General features: G+C 41.4%; 3 protein-coding genes across 4 annotated transcripts; all 3 read right to left on the minus strand.

The window, feature by feature from the left end:
- Window positions 1-533: 533 nt before the first annotated feature.
- Window positions 534-2,827, minus strand: LOC142644294 (uncharacterized). Its single transcript, XM_075818937.1, has 4 exons — window positions 2,720-2,827; window positions 2,236-2,468; window positions 1,165-1,953; window positions 534-825 (listed from the first exon to the last, which is right to left on the minus strand). The coding sequence occupies exons 1-4, from the start codon at window positions 2,825-2,827 to the stop codon at window positions 534-536; spliced, it is 1,422 nt and encodes a 473-aa protein (XP_075675052.1).
- Window positions 2,828-4,555: 1,728 nt separating this feature from the next.
- LOC142644295 (uncharacterized) lies at window positions 4,556-5,104 on the minus strand. The gene has a single exon (XM_075818938.1). It carries the CDS (start codon window positions 5,102-5,104, stop codon window positions 4,556-4,558), a length of 549 nt encoding a protein of 182 aa, XP_075675053.1.
- A 2,449-nt stretch (window positions 5,105-7,553) lies between these two features.
- On the minus strand, window positions 7,554-15,074 carry LOC142642919 (putative E3 ubiquitin ligase SUD1). Of its 2 annotated transcripts, none has more exons than XM_075817366.1 (9): window positions 14,643-15,074; window positions 13,120-13,812; window positions 11,053-11,820; window positions 10,738-10,949; window positions 10,266-10,625; window positions 9,735-9,895; window positions 9,477-9,640; window positions 9,233-9,379; window positions 7,554-8,294 (listed from the first exon to the last, which is right to left on the minus strand). In XM_075817366.1, the coding sequence occupies exons 1-9, from the start codon at window positions 14,958-14,960 to the stop codon at window positions 7,788-7,790; spliced, it is 3,330 nt and encodes a 1,109-aa protein (XP_075673481.1). In that variant the 5' UTR covers window positions 14,961-15,074; the 3' UTR covers window positions 7,554-7,787. The 2 variants fall into 2 exon arrangements, with proteins under 2 accessions (XP_075673481.1, XP_075673482.1); XM_075817367.1 differs by having other exon boundaries at window positions 9,735-9,892; window positions 14,643-15,073.
- Window positions 15,075-16,198: the final 1,124 nt, after the last annotated feature.

Genomic DNA, 16,198 nt, shown 5'->3' on the forward strand with positions numbered 1-16,198 from the left:
TAATAGCTTAAGATTTCCACCTGCTCGATGATAGGGATTGAACCGAGGACAGGTTTCTGTCCTTAGCGTGAATGAGTTGACTTTATGCTCGCGATTCTCTCTATATTTCTAGCCCAGTGATAATAACTTGATAGTAGTGGGGTTAAATGCACCTGCATGAATAAATACCGTCATATTAATATGTAATAATGCAGAATTACATCAAGTTTACATCTTTGGAAAGTAACCGGTCATTGATAAAACTTTTTTAAGTTGTGAACATTCCATGGCCGGTGAAGTGGTTTCTCCTCCAAATCCTCTAAGTAGTATGCCCCTGCACTTGCAATAGCAGTCACTCGATAGGGCTCTTCCCAAGACGGAGCTAGTTTCCCTGCATTAGTGTCTCGTGTATTCCCTACGACCTTACGAAGCACTAGATCTCCTGCGGCAAACTCCCTCTTCCTCACATTTCTATTGTACCTCTGAGCGAGTTTTTGCTAATATTCTACCAGTCGAATGGTGGCCGCTTCTCGGTGTTCCTCCAGCAAGTTTAGCTACTTTGACATTAGCTTCTCGTTCTCGTCCGGAGCAAATCCTGCTACTCGGGCGCTGCATAGGTTTACTTCGGCGAGGATGACAGCCTTTGCCCCGTAAGTTAGAGAGAATGGTGTTTCTCCCGTGGATCTCCTAGGAGTTGTCCGGTATGCCCATAGGACGCTTGGCAACTCCTCGGCCCATCTACCCTTAGCGCCCTCCAACCTCTTCTTCAATCCACTCACGATGGCCTTATTGGTAGCTTCTGCTTGGCCGTTGCTCTGCGGATATGCCGATGTGGAATACCGGTTCCTGATGCCGAGGTTGTTGCAGAACTCTCAGAAAGCTTTATTGCCGAACTGTAGACCATTGTCCGACACAAGAGACTCCAGCACGCCAAATCTTGTTATAATGTTTCTCCATACGAATCTTTTGACATCAACATCTCGGATGTTTGCCAGCTCTTCTGCTTCTGCCCACTTCATGAAGTAGTCTACCGCCACCAACACAAATCTCCGGTTACCCGTTGCCCGGGGGAATGGCCCGACTATGTCTATCCCCCACCGGGCAAATGGCCAGGGGCTGTTCACTGGGTTCAAGTTCCCCGCAGGTTAATAGATCATCGGTGTGTGTATCTGACACTGCTCACACCTCCGTGCATGCTCTGTTGCATTTTTCCTCATCTGCGGCCACCAAAACCCTTGCGTCATTGCTCGGTGAGCCAATGAGCGTCCCCCCACGTGACTACCGCACACACCCTCGTGTAGCTCAGCTAGTAGCTCTTCAGCTTGATTAGGATGAAAACACTGCAGGTATAGTCCTTCAAATGATCTTAGATATAACTTCTGATTGGCAAATAACCAATATTGAGTAGCAGTTCGTCGTACTCTGGCTGCCTCTTTTTCATCTTCTGAGGCTTGGTCTTCTGCAAGGAAATCAATGATAGGGTCCATCCAGCACTTCTCGGCTATGGTGACCTGTGCAACCGGTGCCCTAGCGGTAATACTTGGTTTGGCCACTAACTCCACCCTGATCAACCAAGGTACCATGTCAGCTATCAATGATGCTAGCGTTGCTAAGGAATCGACGTGCTGGTTCTGTCCCCGAGCTACCCGTTCAATCTTGAAATTTGAAAAATTACCCATGGTCTGCTTTACCAGCCGCAGATATTCAATCGTCCGAGGGTCTTTGGTCTCGAAGTTCCCTTGCACCTGATTTACTACTAGGAGAGAATCTGAGTAAACTTCCACCTCTTTGGCTCCCAAATCCATGACAACTCTTAGTCCAGCAAGCAGAGCCTCATACTCGGCCTCATTATTAAAAGCCCTAAAGCCTAATCTGAACGAGTGCTCTAGCTTTAGCCCTTTTGGGGTGATGACCACAATTCCAGCCCCCGCTCCTGCCGTGTTGGATGCGCCATCCACGAATACTTTCCATGGCCTGACCTCCACAAGGCAAACAATATCCGTACTTTTTGGCGAGAACTCGACAATAAAGTCTGCAAGTACTTATCCCTTCACCGAGTTCCTCGGCCTGTATCTGATGTCGAATGAGCCTAGCCGAGTCCCCCACTTAGCTATCCTCCCCGTAAAGTCAGATCTTCTTAACAATGACTGAAGAGGATACTCGGTCAGAACATGGACGATGTGAGCTTGAAAGTAATGGGGCAATTTTCGGGTGGAATGCATGAGTTCCAGCACCAGTTTCTCCAATGGTAAATACCTGGTCTTGGCGTCAATAAATGTCTTGCTTATGTAGTAAATTGGCAGCTGCACACCACTATCCTTCAGTAGCACAGCGCTGGCTGCATGCTCAAATACCGAGAGGTACATATACAGGTCTTCTCCTACCTCCGGGGCTGTCAACGTCAGTGCCTGTCCCAGATAGTCCTTAAGGTCTTGGAAGGCCTTATCACACTCCTTGTCCCATTGAAACCCCTTCCATTTCTTCAAAAGCTGATAAAATTGTTAGCACCTATCAGCGAACTTGGAAATAAATCAGTTGAGAGCAGCCAACATGCCAGTCAACTTTTGAACCTCCTTCGGATTGTCAGTGGTTTGAGACGTTTCACGGCTTCAATCTGATTGGGGTTAACTTCGATCCCCCGTTTGGTAATTAAATAACCCAAGAATTTGCCAGACCATACTCCGAAAGCGCACTTATCAGCATTGAAGCGCAGTTGGTGTCGTCAGAGTATCTCAAACACCTCTTTAAGGTTGTCAATATGTTGCCCTTCCTGCTTGCTTTTTATTATCATGTCATCAATGTACACCTCGACCGTACGCCCAATCTTATCCCTAAGCATCCTCGTCATCATTCGTTGATAAGTGGCTCCTGCGTTCTTCAACCCGAATGGCATCACGGTATAATGATAGTTGGCATCAGGTGTTATGAATGCAGTCTTCTCCTGATCCTCGGCGGCTAAGGTAATCTGGTGATAACCTTGGAAAGCATTAAGAAAGCTCATTCTCGGGTGCCCGTACGTAGTGTCCACCAATTGATCGATTTTTGGCATCGAAAACGGATCCTTCGGGCATGCTCGATTTAGATTAGTAAATTCAACACAAACCCTCCACTTACCATTCTTTTTCTTCACCACCACTGTGTTTGCAAGCCATTCCGGAAAGAACGCTTCTTTTATGGCCCCTGCTTCTTTCAGATTCCCAACCTCCTATCTGACCGCTTCAACATGCTCTTTAGCGGACCTTCTTGATTTCTGTTTCTTAGGAGGGCATAAAGGATCCATATTTAGCTTGTGGACTATAAACTCGGGGTTGACCCCGGGCACCTCATATGGACTCCATGCGAATATATCCACGTTTTGTACAAGGGAAAGCAGTAACTCCACCCTTTCCCTGTTGCTCAAGCTTGCCCCTATCAGTTCCTTTCACCTTCCAGCATGATTTTCACTTTAACTAGATCCTCGGCAACGTTGGTCCCCTCCACTTGGGGCTGCTGTAATTGCTATAGGGGAGCCTCCTTGGTTGACTCCATTTGCTCGATTTGTTTGTTGGCTATAGCTATTAAGCACTGTCTGGCCGTTTGCTGATCAACCCTTATCACTGCAATTCCTTCTTCAGTTCGAAATTTGACCTTTACATACAATATGGACGGCACGACTCCCATGTCATGAATCCACAGCCTTTCGAGGATCGCTGTGTATGGCGAAAATGAGGTGACCACTATAAACGTTACAATTACTTCCTTACCTCCCATGCTGACTGGGAGTGAAATCTGCCATTCTGGAATCACCATATGCCCATCAAATCCCATCAACGCGTATCATACATGGATAAGTCCTCCTTTTTCATTCTGAGCCCCCTGTACAAGTCAAGGTACATTACATCTGCGCCACTCCCTTGATCTATCATTATTCTTTTTACCATGAAACCTCTTACCCGGGCCGTGACCACCAAAGCATCGTGGTGCGGTTGAGTGGTGACCTCCATATCATCATCATGAAACACTATAGGTAGTTTAGTGTGTCTCAACCTCTTCCCCGGGGGACGTTCTTTTATGCAACTCTTTGCTGATACCACAGCCAATACCCCCCTCGTCGTGGGTGCTTGAAGGTTCTTCGGCACTGCATGGATGACCTCTATTACCCCCAAAGGGGGTGGCGGGGGGGGCGGGGGGGTTTCTGCGCAGCCGATCTGCTTACCCGATCTCCTGATTCCTCGTTTCCACCAGAAACTCTTTCAAATGTCCTGCCTTCACCAACTGTTCCAGGTGATCTTTCAATACTCTACACTGCTCGGTGGTGTCCTTTGTCTTTGTAATAGGTGCAATACAAATTCTGATTTCTCCTTGATAGGTCGCCCTCCATCCTGTTCGGCCGCTTAAAATACGGCTCAGTTTTTATCTGATCAATGATCTTGTGCATGGGCTCCTTGAAGGCCGTATTAACTCCTCCAATCACCGATCCGAACTCTTGAACCCTCAGATCCTTCTTGGGTTTGGGATGGAAGCCAATATTCCAGGGATAATTGATGATCGGGGCTTTCCCCTTGGTCTGCAACCGATCGTCTTCTAAGTGCTTGTACTACTCGATACGCTTCATCAACTGCCTCATATCCTCGGGAGGCCTTCTCGTCAATGATTCTCTCAGCCCGGACTCTTCAGGTAATCCCATCCGGAAGGTGCTCGATGCGATCTTTTCATTGCCCCCGCAGATCTCGTTATACAGTTCCCAGTACCGATTGGCATAGTTGCAAATGGTTTCCCCAGCCCCAATTTTCATTGATAGTAATGCGTCTACGGGCTGCGGAACCCAGCTGCAAGTCATGAATCGTACTCCAAACTCCTGGATCAGTTCCGAAAAACTATAGATCGAACCTTTCTTTAATTCGTTGAACCACCTCAAAACAGTGGGGCCGAGGCTCGAAGGGAAGACCTTACACATCAATGTATCGTTATGGGCGTGTAAAGATATCATTTGAATATAGTGGCTTACATGTTCCACCAAGTCTGTCTTTCCGGTGTAGGAATTGAATGGCGGCTGTGTGAATCTGCTCGGCATAGGCGCGCTTTCAATGTCTCTCGAGAATGGAGACTGGGCAGCTTGGCGTAACGCTCGGCTCATTGCATCCATGGACACATTTCGAGGTCGCCCTTCATCCGAGGAAGTCGATTCACAGTCCGCATATTCTCATGAACAATCGCGGTGTTGACCGGGACTCAGATTGATGGGATCCTGCCGCACAGTGATTCCCTACACTTGCCGACCTTTCTCTTCGTTCCTCATGGTCCCTTCTCCTGCGTCTGCCCCGCACTTGCAACTCCAAATCCCTCACCGTCTTGCGTAGGCGCTAGAGTTCTTGATCCCTCTACTCAAGCGCCTAATCTCTCCTGTCGAGGCGACTGCATCCCGAAGCGTCAGACATTGTCCGGAGGGTTTGGTATGATCCTTCTCCGGGTCCAGATTCCTCTGCTTCCTCCTGTCGTCTGTCCTCTTGCCTTTTTTGCCTCCTTTCTCGCCATGTAGGCCCCCGCGATGACCCTCCAGAGCCACTCTCTACATGACTTCTCAGCCTATTTCTAGACATTCTCCCGTGCAAGCTGATAGTACCACAGCAACGTAGGAGATTCCCACAGACGGCGTTAATTGTGCGCAACCCAATACGGTTGTTGGGCCTAAGAGGTATTTGGGCTCACAATCTATTTGTATCGCGGGCTTTTGGATTTCCTACAATGGGAGATACCATGCTCGGCAGCCCATGTACCCAAGTCCCCTATGCTCTCAAAATCACTCTCCCCCTTTTTCCCAAGGTGATCACTTCATTTCCTTAGTCTCTACTCCCTAGAATTGCCAACCCCTTCAACTGAATCTTCCTTTCCTATTTATAGCCAAAGTTAGTGGAATGGCCATGATCATTTTCCTGGTGGGTGGAAGGAGAGGTCCAATACTGTCTCCCCTAAGTGGATGCTTAATTGTGAGTGGGGGAAGGTGATAGTGGCATTGGAACTGGCTCCACTGTTAGACTTGGTGCCCGGCAGGGGCATTCCTTAGGCAACAGCAGGAAAGTCCAATACCATTTCACTTAAGTGGATGTTTGGTGATGGGTGGGAAAAGGTGACAGTGGCATCGGAACTAGCTCCACCAGTAGATTTTCTGCTCAGCTGCGGCATCCCCTAGGTGATGCCATGCAATCCGAGTTCAACCTGCTCGGGGGACATGTTTATCGGAGGCGATGAGACTTCACCTTCGTCGGCCATGTCATGAGTGTTTTTATCCTTAGGCTTTGGGTTTTGGACAAGCATTAGAACTTGCCTGAAATGAGCCCGTGCATCGAATCAGTGTAAGGTTCTTACACATGTTATTACCTCCATTGGCCTCTGGGTAAGTGGGCTTGAAGGAGGGTGACGCCCGTACAATGACTATATTTAATATTTTAAAACATCTTAAAATGGAATAAATGACCAATAATTTAGAATAAGAGAATATTTTTAATTTATTATTTTATTTATAATTTGATAGTTTCTTTGCCAAAGGCGATCACTGATTCTAGTGAACCACTTCTGTTCAAAACCACTTAACCAAGAAACCGTCACAATCTAGCTTACTCCATCTTTCGGGGTCTTTTTCTTCTTCTCCTTCAAAAAAGAACCATGTGGCCCCTTCTAGTTCCAAAGGATGACACATTTTCCTATTTCAACAAAAATGACTATATTTAATATTTTAAAACATTTTAAAATGGAATAAATGACCAATAATTTAGAATAAGAGTATTTATAATTTACTATTTTATTTATAATTTGATAGTTGAAAGGTATATAAATTTTTGATGTCAGATATTAGGAGTGTCACTATCAAACAATTAAGTTACAAAACTCAGATTAAAGTAGCAATAAAATGCGTTGACTGCATAAAAGATACTGTTGCATCATCACTGTTTTTCTTATAATCATTTCATTATTCCAAATTTAACTCAAAACCAAATCTCCCTCCTCCACTTTGTAGCAATTATCAAGAAAGAGTGAGAGAATATACAGTACAATATCTTGAGTAGTTTAACGAGTATAACCTCTTATTATTGATATTGAATAAGCAGGTGGGCTCAAAGGACTTGGTTCTTTACGTTTCAGCCTAATTTTCCGTTGGGAGTAAAACTAGTTCATCCCATTGGTAAGAAAGTCATTCTCAGCCTATCATTTTCTCAAAAGATCGAGTTTGGAAAGGAAACTGGGGAGTATCTCTCTTCTCCAAAGACAAAACAACACAATATACTCCCAAACTCAAAAGAAATTTACTATATCGTTATCACCAGAATTCACAGTTTCTTTAAGAAGAATTTGTTCTAGCCCTGATACTTTTTAAGTCCATATGCACTAATGATAAAATATATGCTTGCCTATAGAAGAAATTGTTCTAGTCCTTTAAAAACAAAACAACACAAAACAACCCATGTGCTTTCAATTGTTTACAACGCACATCAGCTGGCCAGACTAAGCTATGAACACAGATATAGGGACGTAGGCATGTATGTCCATAAAAATGTACATAGAAAGGCAAATATACATGAAAATATGAAAAATGCAAATTTTTATGAACAAACTATATTTTATTTGTTTCCTACAAATAACTAAGTTAACGAGTAACATATACACAAGCCAAACAATAGCCCTAGACATTTTCTTTTGGTAAAAGAAACAATAAACCTAAACTTGACAATGCATAAGGGTGCATGCATCCTGTCAACATAATGGAGTACAAGTCTGATGCTTCATAAAAGCCTCAACAAATGTCAAAACTGACCAAATACATGCCTTATTTGTTAAGCATCATGTTGGATAGCACGCCTCAGTCGCAACCCCACATCAACTTCTCGGTCATGTTGAATTAAACCAGTGCCCCGCAGATTAGAATCTTGCATTTCATCAGAAGTCCCTACCTCACTTTGCCTCTCTACAATGTCTTCCCCAAAGTTATGAAGCCTACGGCCAATCAGATAGCGATCATCACGTATGGAATTGTGAAGGTTTGTGAACCAGACATGGAATCTCTTGGCACAGAAGCACAACACACTGATGCAGAGACATCCCAGCCAGGCAAATCGATAGACTGCTGAGTTTACTATTAATGGATATCCAAGCACCGGAAACACCCCTCTGGCTAAAACATAAGGGACACATAAGGCTGTCAAAAGCTTCATTATTATCGGGAAGACAATCTCACGCAAAACCCAAAGACCTTGAAGCCTGGAGAAACCATCTTCTCTCACCCTCTCAAATTTAATTCGCCAACTTTCATCCACCATTGGCATCATATGATCCAACATAACCTGTTCAAGCACCATACAAACACCCAAGGAAAAAAAAGACTAAGTCAACTGTTAATTAAATAAACAACCTCCCGGTCCACCCATTCATGATATAAATGCAACTCTTGCTCACTTTTTTTTTGGAGGGGGGGGGGGGGGGGATTGGAAGGTGGTACTAATCACTCTATCACTAAGTTATAAATACCAAACTGTTTCAGACAAAATATAGTTTAGTGTATACCAAACCACGTCTCACTATAAATTTCAGTGTTTCAGTCTGTTTCAGCCATTTCAGAAATTTTCAGGTTTTTTGACCAGATGTACAATTTCAGACCAATACCAATTGTTAGCCTATTTCTAATTTGTTTTTCAAACTAAAGGTTATTTTGGAAAATTTGGTATGCCCTAATTGAAATGAGATTTTAATTTTATACCAGAATGCACCAATACCCAAATATTTTGCTTCAGTAGACAATCCAAATTGCCATGAAAATGATATTTATAAGATTGTCCATATAAACAAGCTCCCTTTAAAATATGTAATAGAAATTTTGAAAAGTTAAGAAAATGTTTGAAATCACTCAAAGCACTGAAAATTTGGAAGACCATGATTTAACATCTCTCGCTCAGATCTTTCTAAATAGAACTGCTAAACAAAAAATTAGCATCAGTCTAATACCAGGTCTGGAAAAGTTGATGGCTTTAAAATATTACAAAATTTCCCTTTGATTGCATTCCCAGTTTTAAAAGCAATTTAGAAGTCCAGTAAAAAGCTTTTTTTTTTTTTTTTTATAAGTCCAGTAAAAAGTTACATTCACTTGATAACTGGCAGCATACTTCAAGAGGTAGAAGAACTTGCAAACAGATTCCATAGCAAGCCCATCAATTTATTTAGTAAAGTAAATCATTTATCTTGATGATACCAAGTTGAAATGCACATAACGTGATACAAGACTCACCAGTCTAGTCCAGATCTTAAGAAAAATGAGCCCCAATGCCCAGTCCTGATACAGGAGAAAAACTGGACTTTCATCCACAGGCACCCGCATTGGCACAATCACCAAAAGCTCAAATAGCAGCCCAATCAATACTGGGATTACAAAAATCTGGAACACAAGCATCAGAGCATTTTAAGCATATAGCTAACAATCAGAACTAAAGAAAAAACCCAGCTTTAGCAAAATAAACCTAGATGATTCTTACCCATATTGACAAAAGCGCACAACTCTTAGTAACGATGCCACACCATTTCCAAATTTGGCCCAACAAAACTTTAGCCCTCTTTGTTCTAATATGCTCAATGCAGTATCTAGCACCAGCTACGGCAGTCCAAATTAAGTAACTTCCAATGATGAAAGCATATAGATCTAAGAAAAGAAAGAAAATGACAACAAATTAACATTCTCATCGCAGAATATGAAGAGCAATCAGTAGGAAAAATATTCAGTCAAACCATTATACCATTGCACTTGATGCCATGAGTTATTGGGAGAAGAGGAATAACATTGAAGATTGCCCTTCCAATTGAGATTGGTACAACTATTAAGGTAGAGTTGAAGATGAGCAGAGTCATCCAAGCCACCACCAACAACAAGACAATGCGAAGTACAAAGCCATACCTGCTAAAAGACAATTTGAGCAAATGTTAGGTGGAAGCTAGAACAGTCTAGAACCAATAACAAAAACACATAATTCAAATATAACAAAAACACATAATTCAAATATAAAGAAGTAACTTTTTCTTTTTAATAAGTAAAAATGCAAAGAAGAAACTAAGTCTAGGTGACAACTCCATAATATGAAGAATCGAGGGAGAACGCAAACCTATAGTAATGCATTCAGGCAGTAAGGTAGAAACTTGCTAAAAAGATGGTATTATTAAAAAGAAAATACACCATAGCTAAAAGCCTAATACCATTCAACAGACTTCCACCTGAGACATTATTTAGACCCACTAGTGATAATTAAAATTCCAATGTACACATAACTTACTCTGAATCAGATTGTTCATCAGCATCTTCCTCTGAAACATTTGAGTTCGCTGATGCAAGAATGCCTCTGTTTGGATCATCAGCACCTGCAACCACTAGGGCCCGATCATGTCCACCTATTTGTAATGCCTGAGGTCTATCTTGCCTTCCTAAGTCCCCATTTGTATTTTCCTGACCAGCATTGTCATCAGGGCTGGGTAACAAGAAATCCATTAAACCAAGTGCCCAGCCAACTGCTGTAAACCAATATCTGAGAAGGGATTTAATTGTTGTCCGCAATTTAAAATGCTCAATGGCAAATGGGATGCAAATTTGGAAGAGTAGCATGTCAGTTGGAATTTCAGTAAATGGGTCAGACACCCTGCAATAGAAGAAAAACATCCAGAAGTAAGCTAACAGACAATATCAACATGAAAAATGTATTGGTTAATTGCTAACAACAGGTGCCACAGAAACATTAGGGGCCAACATACGATATATCAAGTGGAAAAATGGAGGGAGCCATCCGCATAGCAAGTTTGACTGGTAAGAACACCAGCATCACAATCAAACTCCCATAGACAGCAACTGATAACAGAACCCTGCGAGCATGCTTGTGCACAGGATCATCAATCAAATCACGGAAAGGATTGTAGTTTGGATCAGCAGGATCTCGAAGAAAGTACAACACTCCATTACGCAAAACCTGATAATAGCAAGCAAATAATAATCCATCAGATCATTAACATATCAGGAAAAATGGTAGAGAAATCATTGTAATGATATGATATGAAGGCAAAGAAGAATACCCCTCTAAGAAGGCTGACGAATATGCTTATCTGTAACATATAAACGATTCCTACAACCCAATGAACCAATGAGCTCGCTAAAGGAGAAGCTGAGAAGAATTGAACTCTTTGAGCCATTGACTTTCCAAACATCCTTATAGTACATACATCTAACCACCATCCACACATCAAAGGAAACACCCCAAGTTCAATGACAAGAAGGAAAGCAACCTTTATCATGGTCATCAAATGCTTCATTGCTGCCAAAAACTGCCTGAAGAGAGATGGAATTGCTTCTGCTATAGAAGCAATACCATAAAACCTCCCCAAAGTCAAAGGCTCACCCTTAGTGTACCGGATAAACGCAACAATGGCAAGGTAGAAGAAAACTAGAGAAAAAATAAACACGTATCCAATGGCAAGAGTTGTAACATCCGAAAGCCGTAATGCTCCAATAGCTGCCCCTTTCAAGAGATCTGCTGAAAGTGGTGAACTAATATTGTTTGATACTTCATTTAGACCACTAAAGTTGCCCTTCAACATTTCCGCAACCTGGCCAACCATACCATTTTCTTGGCTTTCAGATGACAAATTTGTAACAGCAGTTAACGCATTCTTCAAAGTAGTATTTGCTAAGGAGAGGGCAGTGTCAGTAAGTGGTATGACTGTTGACAAAACTGGACCACTAGCGGTGGAGAAAAGCCAAGATACATAATAGAGTATTATCCGGCCTAACGAAAAAGGCACAAAAATCACAACACCAAGGAATATCATATTGCTTGCCAGAACCTGCAGAAGGCATAGGACCACTCATAAACCAACCAAAAACAGGAGAGAAAATTGACTTTTAGTTTTTTTTTTGGTAATGGACTAAAAGACACAGTAAGTTAAAACACATAAATTCACAGCATAATTATGTCAGTCAAATATAATGATGAAAGCAATATATATAGTGGTAGAATATATGATAGGATCTCATATGTAAGGGCAGTATGGAGTCCACTAACTTAATAGTTGCCCTACTTTCCCACTAATGTGTAAGATATGACTCAATTGTAAATGTATAAGGGGCAGCAATCCCACTTCTATGCACCTGGGGGCTTGCTCCTCTCCATTCCTTTCCAATATAATCAACCACCATATAATTGCATGTGAAACCATATTAAAGATTCAGTCTCACCAGTATGCATGATGGGATGATTGTATATTGTAAACTCAAATAATGCAGTATCCATAGCATACTTCCTCTTGTAATTATATCCTATTTAAAGCCACTCCACACATAGATACATTATGTGATACATTTACCAAGTTATGCAGCATCAAACATATTGATAGTAACATACCAGTGTGTTTACTGGGTTATATTGGGTATTAGACATGCAAGACATTACCCCCCCCTTCATATAAATACATACGTGTGCGCGCGCATGTGCATGTGCATGTGCATGTGCATTGGCATGTGCGTGCGCATGTCTATTGTAGAAGAGTCTCTAATTAAACTGTCTTCCCCTATTGTATCACTTGTATCCGTACAGCAAAGCAGGGTGGGGTAGGGCAGTGATAAAGTGAGCAGAATTCCATAACTTTAAAAAGGAGCAGTAATGAATGGAAACTTCAATTGAATTACAGACGCTGTGTCTTTATAGCAATTGTGGAGCAATCTTACATATTTGTAAACCCATCAGACCACTACCTACAATCCCTCATTGGTAGATCGACTAAGAGCCCTAGTCCCCTACCCAATTAAGTTCAAAAATCTAACAACATACTCGATGATCCATGTAAGATTAAGACAGCTCCTAAATTGAATGGCTTACTTATTTCATGTTTAATTCTTAAAAAGAATATTAAACAGAAAAGTTAATGTTGTAACTCACACTAACCAACAACAAGGGCACAGTCCTTTAATATGACTGCCAGCACATACTAAAAAGAAACTTTGCCAGCATATAAAACTATTAGCCAAATATAAAGTCAAAGGGTAAGTGAGCCGCAAAAGCATGATAGATTGGAAACTAAATGGCAAAATAGGTATTGTAACAAGAATTGATCAGAAGAAGAACAAAAGAGAAACAATAAACTTACAGTGAATGCATTTTCTACTAAATGAAAAACAGGGCCCTGCATGCCAACAAGCTCATCAAAAGGCACGTCCTCTGCACCATCAGCATCATCCAAACCATCAAACATCTGTTCAACATGAGCCTCAAGACGAGCTGCCCGCATCTCCCACTGAGCAGCAACATTTCCTGCATTCCTCCTTATCAATTGACCAGCTCCTGCAATCCCTTGTGCTCCACCCACATCTTCACCAATTCCGTCACCTGCATTATTCCTATTAGCTTGTCCAGGAGGTCTTCTTGCAGCACGAGCACCATTTCTGTCCCCTTCATCTTCTCTCTCAGCATCCTGACCTCCAAGTTCCCGTAAATGCCTGAAGTAATCCCTCAAAGAGGTGGCACCCAGAAAAATAAACACAATGCTAGCAGAAAGTAGGAACCCATGCAGACAATCAGTAAGGATAACCGTAGTGGATAAATGACTTAGAAATAATCTCTGCGCTTCACCAAAACTCCTTACAAAAGCCAACCGCCATATCCAGAAGGTAATGAAAGGTATTATGAGGAGCCACACAGAAAGGACAAAGCTAAGGCGCAAAAAGAATTGCAGAACATGACAGGCTTTCATTGCCATCCCAACAATAAACTCCTGAAAAGGAAGCCTTGTTGGAGCATTCTCAGCATAAACAGGGGAGAAGGAAAATGCATGTTTGCAGACCTGTAACACATTAATCAAAATACACATACACAGGATTAGAAACCATGCTAACCATAATCATTTTGGATCCATATGCTTAGTATTTTGCCTAAAAGCATTGTTATAGGCTTATAGCTATAATATTCATGATAAAACCAAAAACACATGACATTAAAGTAGCAGAAGAAGAAGGAGACTCTTTCACAATTAGACTCCCAAAGTTGCTAAAGTCCAATTCCCTTTTTAATGTTCAACAATCCACATTCCCTTAAGAGGAAAACAAGATTCCAACCATTTCAAAAAATTGAAAATCCCATTCTAATTGGTGTGAATTACAATACCCAATACTTCCTTGCTACACTCTAACTACATTAGAGACCCTTTCACAACCAAGATATAACAAATTACTCTTCAGCTCTACTAAATTTCCATAAAGAACAATTAGCAAACGTTCAAAATTGTGTCTTTCTCTATTCATCATTTTCAAATTTACCCTTTTTTTTTTAATGAGGTAGAACCTCACTAAGGAACGGCCCTTTGGACCCACCTCACGAGAGTAAACCAGAGATTCATGACCCCACCCGCCAAAAATTACCCTACAATTTTCCACAAAACAAATTAAAAAATTACAATTTCACCTATCCAAATCTCCTAAGATCATCAAAACCCTAATTCACAAAATTATCAAATTCACCAAGATTAAATGATTAAAATTCAATAATAAAATAATTACAAAAGAAACCCTAAAACCCTAATTAGACCTTCTCTTATCGATCTTTCAACATTTCTATCAATCAAACCGCCAATTCAAAACCGATCAGAGAGAGAGAGAGAGAGAGAGAGAAACGAACCTCGCACTGGCGAGCGTTGCTATGATTGAGCCACTGCAAAAGGCATTCCTGATGAACATACTTGATGCTTCCGCTACAAGCACACGGGTACCGGAGCGGGTTATCGGAGTCACCCGGGTTCCGGCAGATCCGGCACACGTCCTCCTCCTCCTCCTCCTCCTCTTCCTCATACCTCGCCTCCACGCTCCCCTTCAAGCCTCGAGGCGACAACGACGAATTCGAAGCCGAATACGACGCCGCTTTCACGCTGCTGCCCGAAACGTCGCCGTTCTCGTAATCGCCGTCTATGCTCGGCGCCGCCTCCGGAGCGATCTCCATGTTTGGACGTGTTTTCGGATCGTCGAGTCGAGTTGACTCAGTGAGTTCAGAAACGGGTGCCCAACTCGGTTTTGGGTATTTGAACAAATTAAAATAGCTTCTTCTTCTCTGAAGGCTATTATCTGGAAAGAAAGAAGATGGAGAAATTGGGGGGTTTTTATTTGTGTTCCGATTTTGCCCCCGGTGGATTGTGATATAATGACGGTTTTATCCCTGTGATTTTGGGTTAATTACCGTTTTCGGCTGCCGGCCCACGCGTATGTCGGATGACGTGGACGCGGGTGATTAGTCTGTTGCAGTGTTGTTCGAACTTTTTTTTTTTTTTGGGTAAAGTGTTGTTTGAACTTCGGATGTTCATGGACAATCACTATTCTTTTGTGATGCTTTTAACATTTTTTTTCACAAAACGTGGTAACTATTTGTTAGTGTCTACAAAGCACAACTAACTCATCAATATAATATACTATTCTCATGGGTTGTGACTTGTGAATAATATTGGCTTGGATTTGAACGGGCTATTTATGTCAAAATTAATTATTATCTTAACTTAATAATAAAAGACAATTATTATGGATTAGATTTATATCTCTCTAGATTAATGGTTAAATTTGGATTGGAAAATGAATATGATATTACGCTCTGTTTGTTTCAGTAATGACGTTTTCTAGAAAACGAGTCATTTTTCAAGAAACATTTTCTTTAAAACTATCTCATTTTCTAATGTTTGGTAACAACTTTAAATGAGTTGAAAAACAACCTCCTAACTTCCCTTATTTAGTTTGCTGTGAGATATAGTTGTTTTCTAAAAAAATTTAATAGAAAACAATCTCTAAAAATAAGCCATACTTTTAATGTTGACCAAATATAGTTTTCCTTTGACTCATCTTTTTTTATACTACCAAATACTAAAAAATATGAAAAACTATCTTTACACAAAGTTTTCCATCGAAACAAATGGAGCGTTAGAGCAAATTATCTTCTTGCACTTACCAAAAGTTTAACGATGACATGCAAGTCCCTTTCAATATTTCCTTTTTATCACGTCCCGAGTTCTATCTTACAAGAAATTGGACTTTTTAGACTTTTTTTCCTCCTTTTTTTTTTAGAATTATACCTAATTGGGCATCCAAGAGTTTTCAAATAGCTAAGGTCTATTAAGCCAACAACCAAACAATGATCAATCACATGTAATTGATGTCGTACATCTTATATGGGTAGACAACCTAGAGGATGGTTCT

The sequence above is a fragment of the Castanea sativa genome, chromosome 7 (genome assembly GCF_040712315.1).
Source record: "Castanea sativa cultivar Marrone di Chiusa Pesio chromosome 7, ASM4071231v1".
Lineage (NCBI taxonomy): Eukaryota > Viridiplantae > Streptophyta > Magnoliopsida > Fagales > Fagaceae > Castanea > Castanea sativa.

What these genes read in the sequence shown, in the direction of transcription:
- LOC142644294 (XM_075818937.1), bottom strand. Translation starts at nt 2,827, where the DNA reads ATGACGAGGATGCTTAGGGATAAGATTGGGCGTACGGTCGAGGTGTAC. An exon ending in ATATTGACAACCTTAAAGAG is followed by an intron (nt 2,469 to 2,719) that starts GTGTTTGAGATA and finishes CAATTTTATCAG; the next exon opens with CTTTTGAAGAAATGGAAGGG. An exon ending in GCAACAGAGCATGCACGGAG is followed by an intron (nt 826 to 1,164) that starts GTGTGAGCAGTG and finishes CCTCGGCATCAG; the next exon opens with GAACCGGTATTCCACATCGG.
- LOC142644295 (XM_075818938.1), bottom strand. Translation starts at nt 5,104, where the DNA reads ATGGATGCAATGAGCCGAGCGTTACGCCAAGCTGCCCAGTCTCCATTC.
- LOC142642919 (XM_075817366.1), bottom strand. Translation starts at nt 14,960, where the DNA reads ATGGAGATCGCTCCGGAGGCGGCGCCGAGCATAGACGGCGATTACGAG. An exon ending in GATGAACAATCTGATTCAGA is followed by an intron (nt 9,896 to 10,265) that starts GTAAGTTATGTG and finishes ATTGTCTTTTAG; the next exon opens with CAGGTATGGCTTTGTACTTC. An exon ending in TCATGGCATCAAGTGCAATG is followed by an intron (nt 9,641 to 9,734) that starts GTATAATGGTTT and finishes TTCTTTTCTTAG; the next exon opens with ATCTATATGCTTTCATCATT.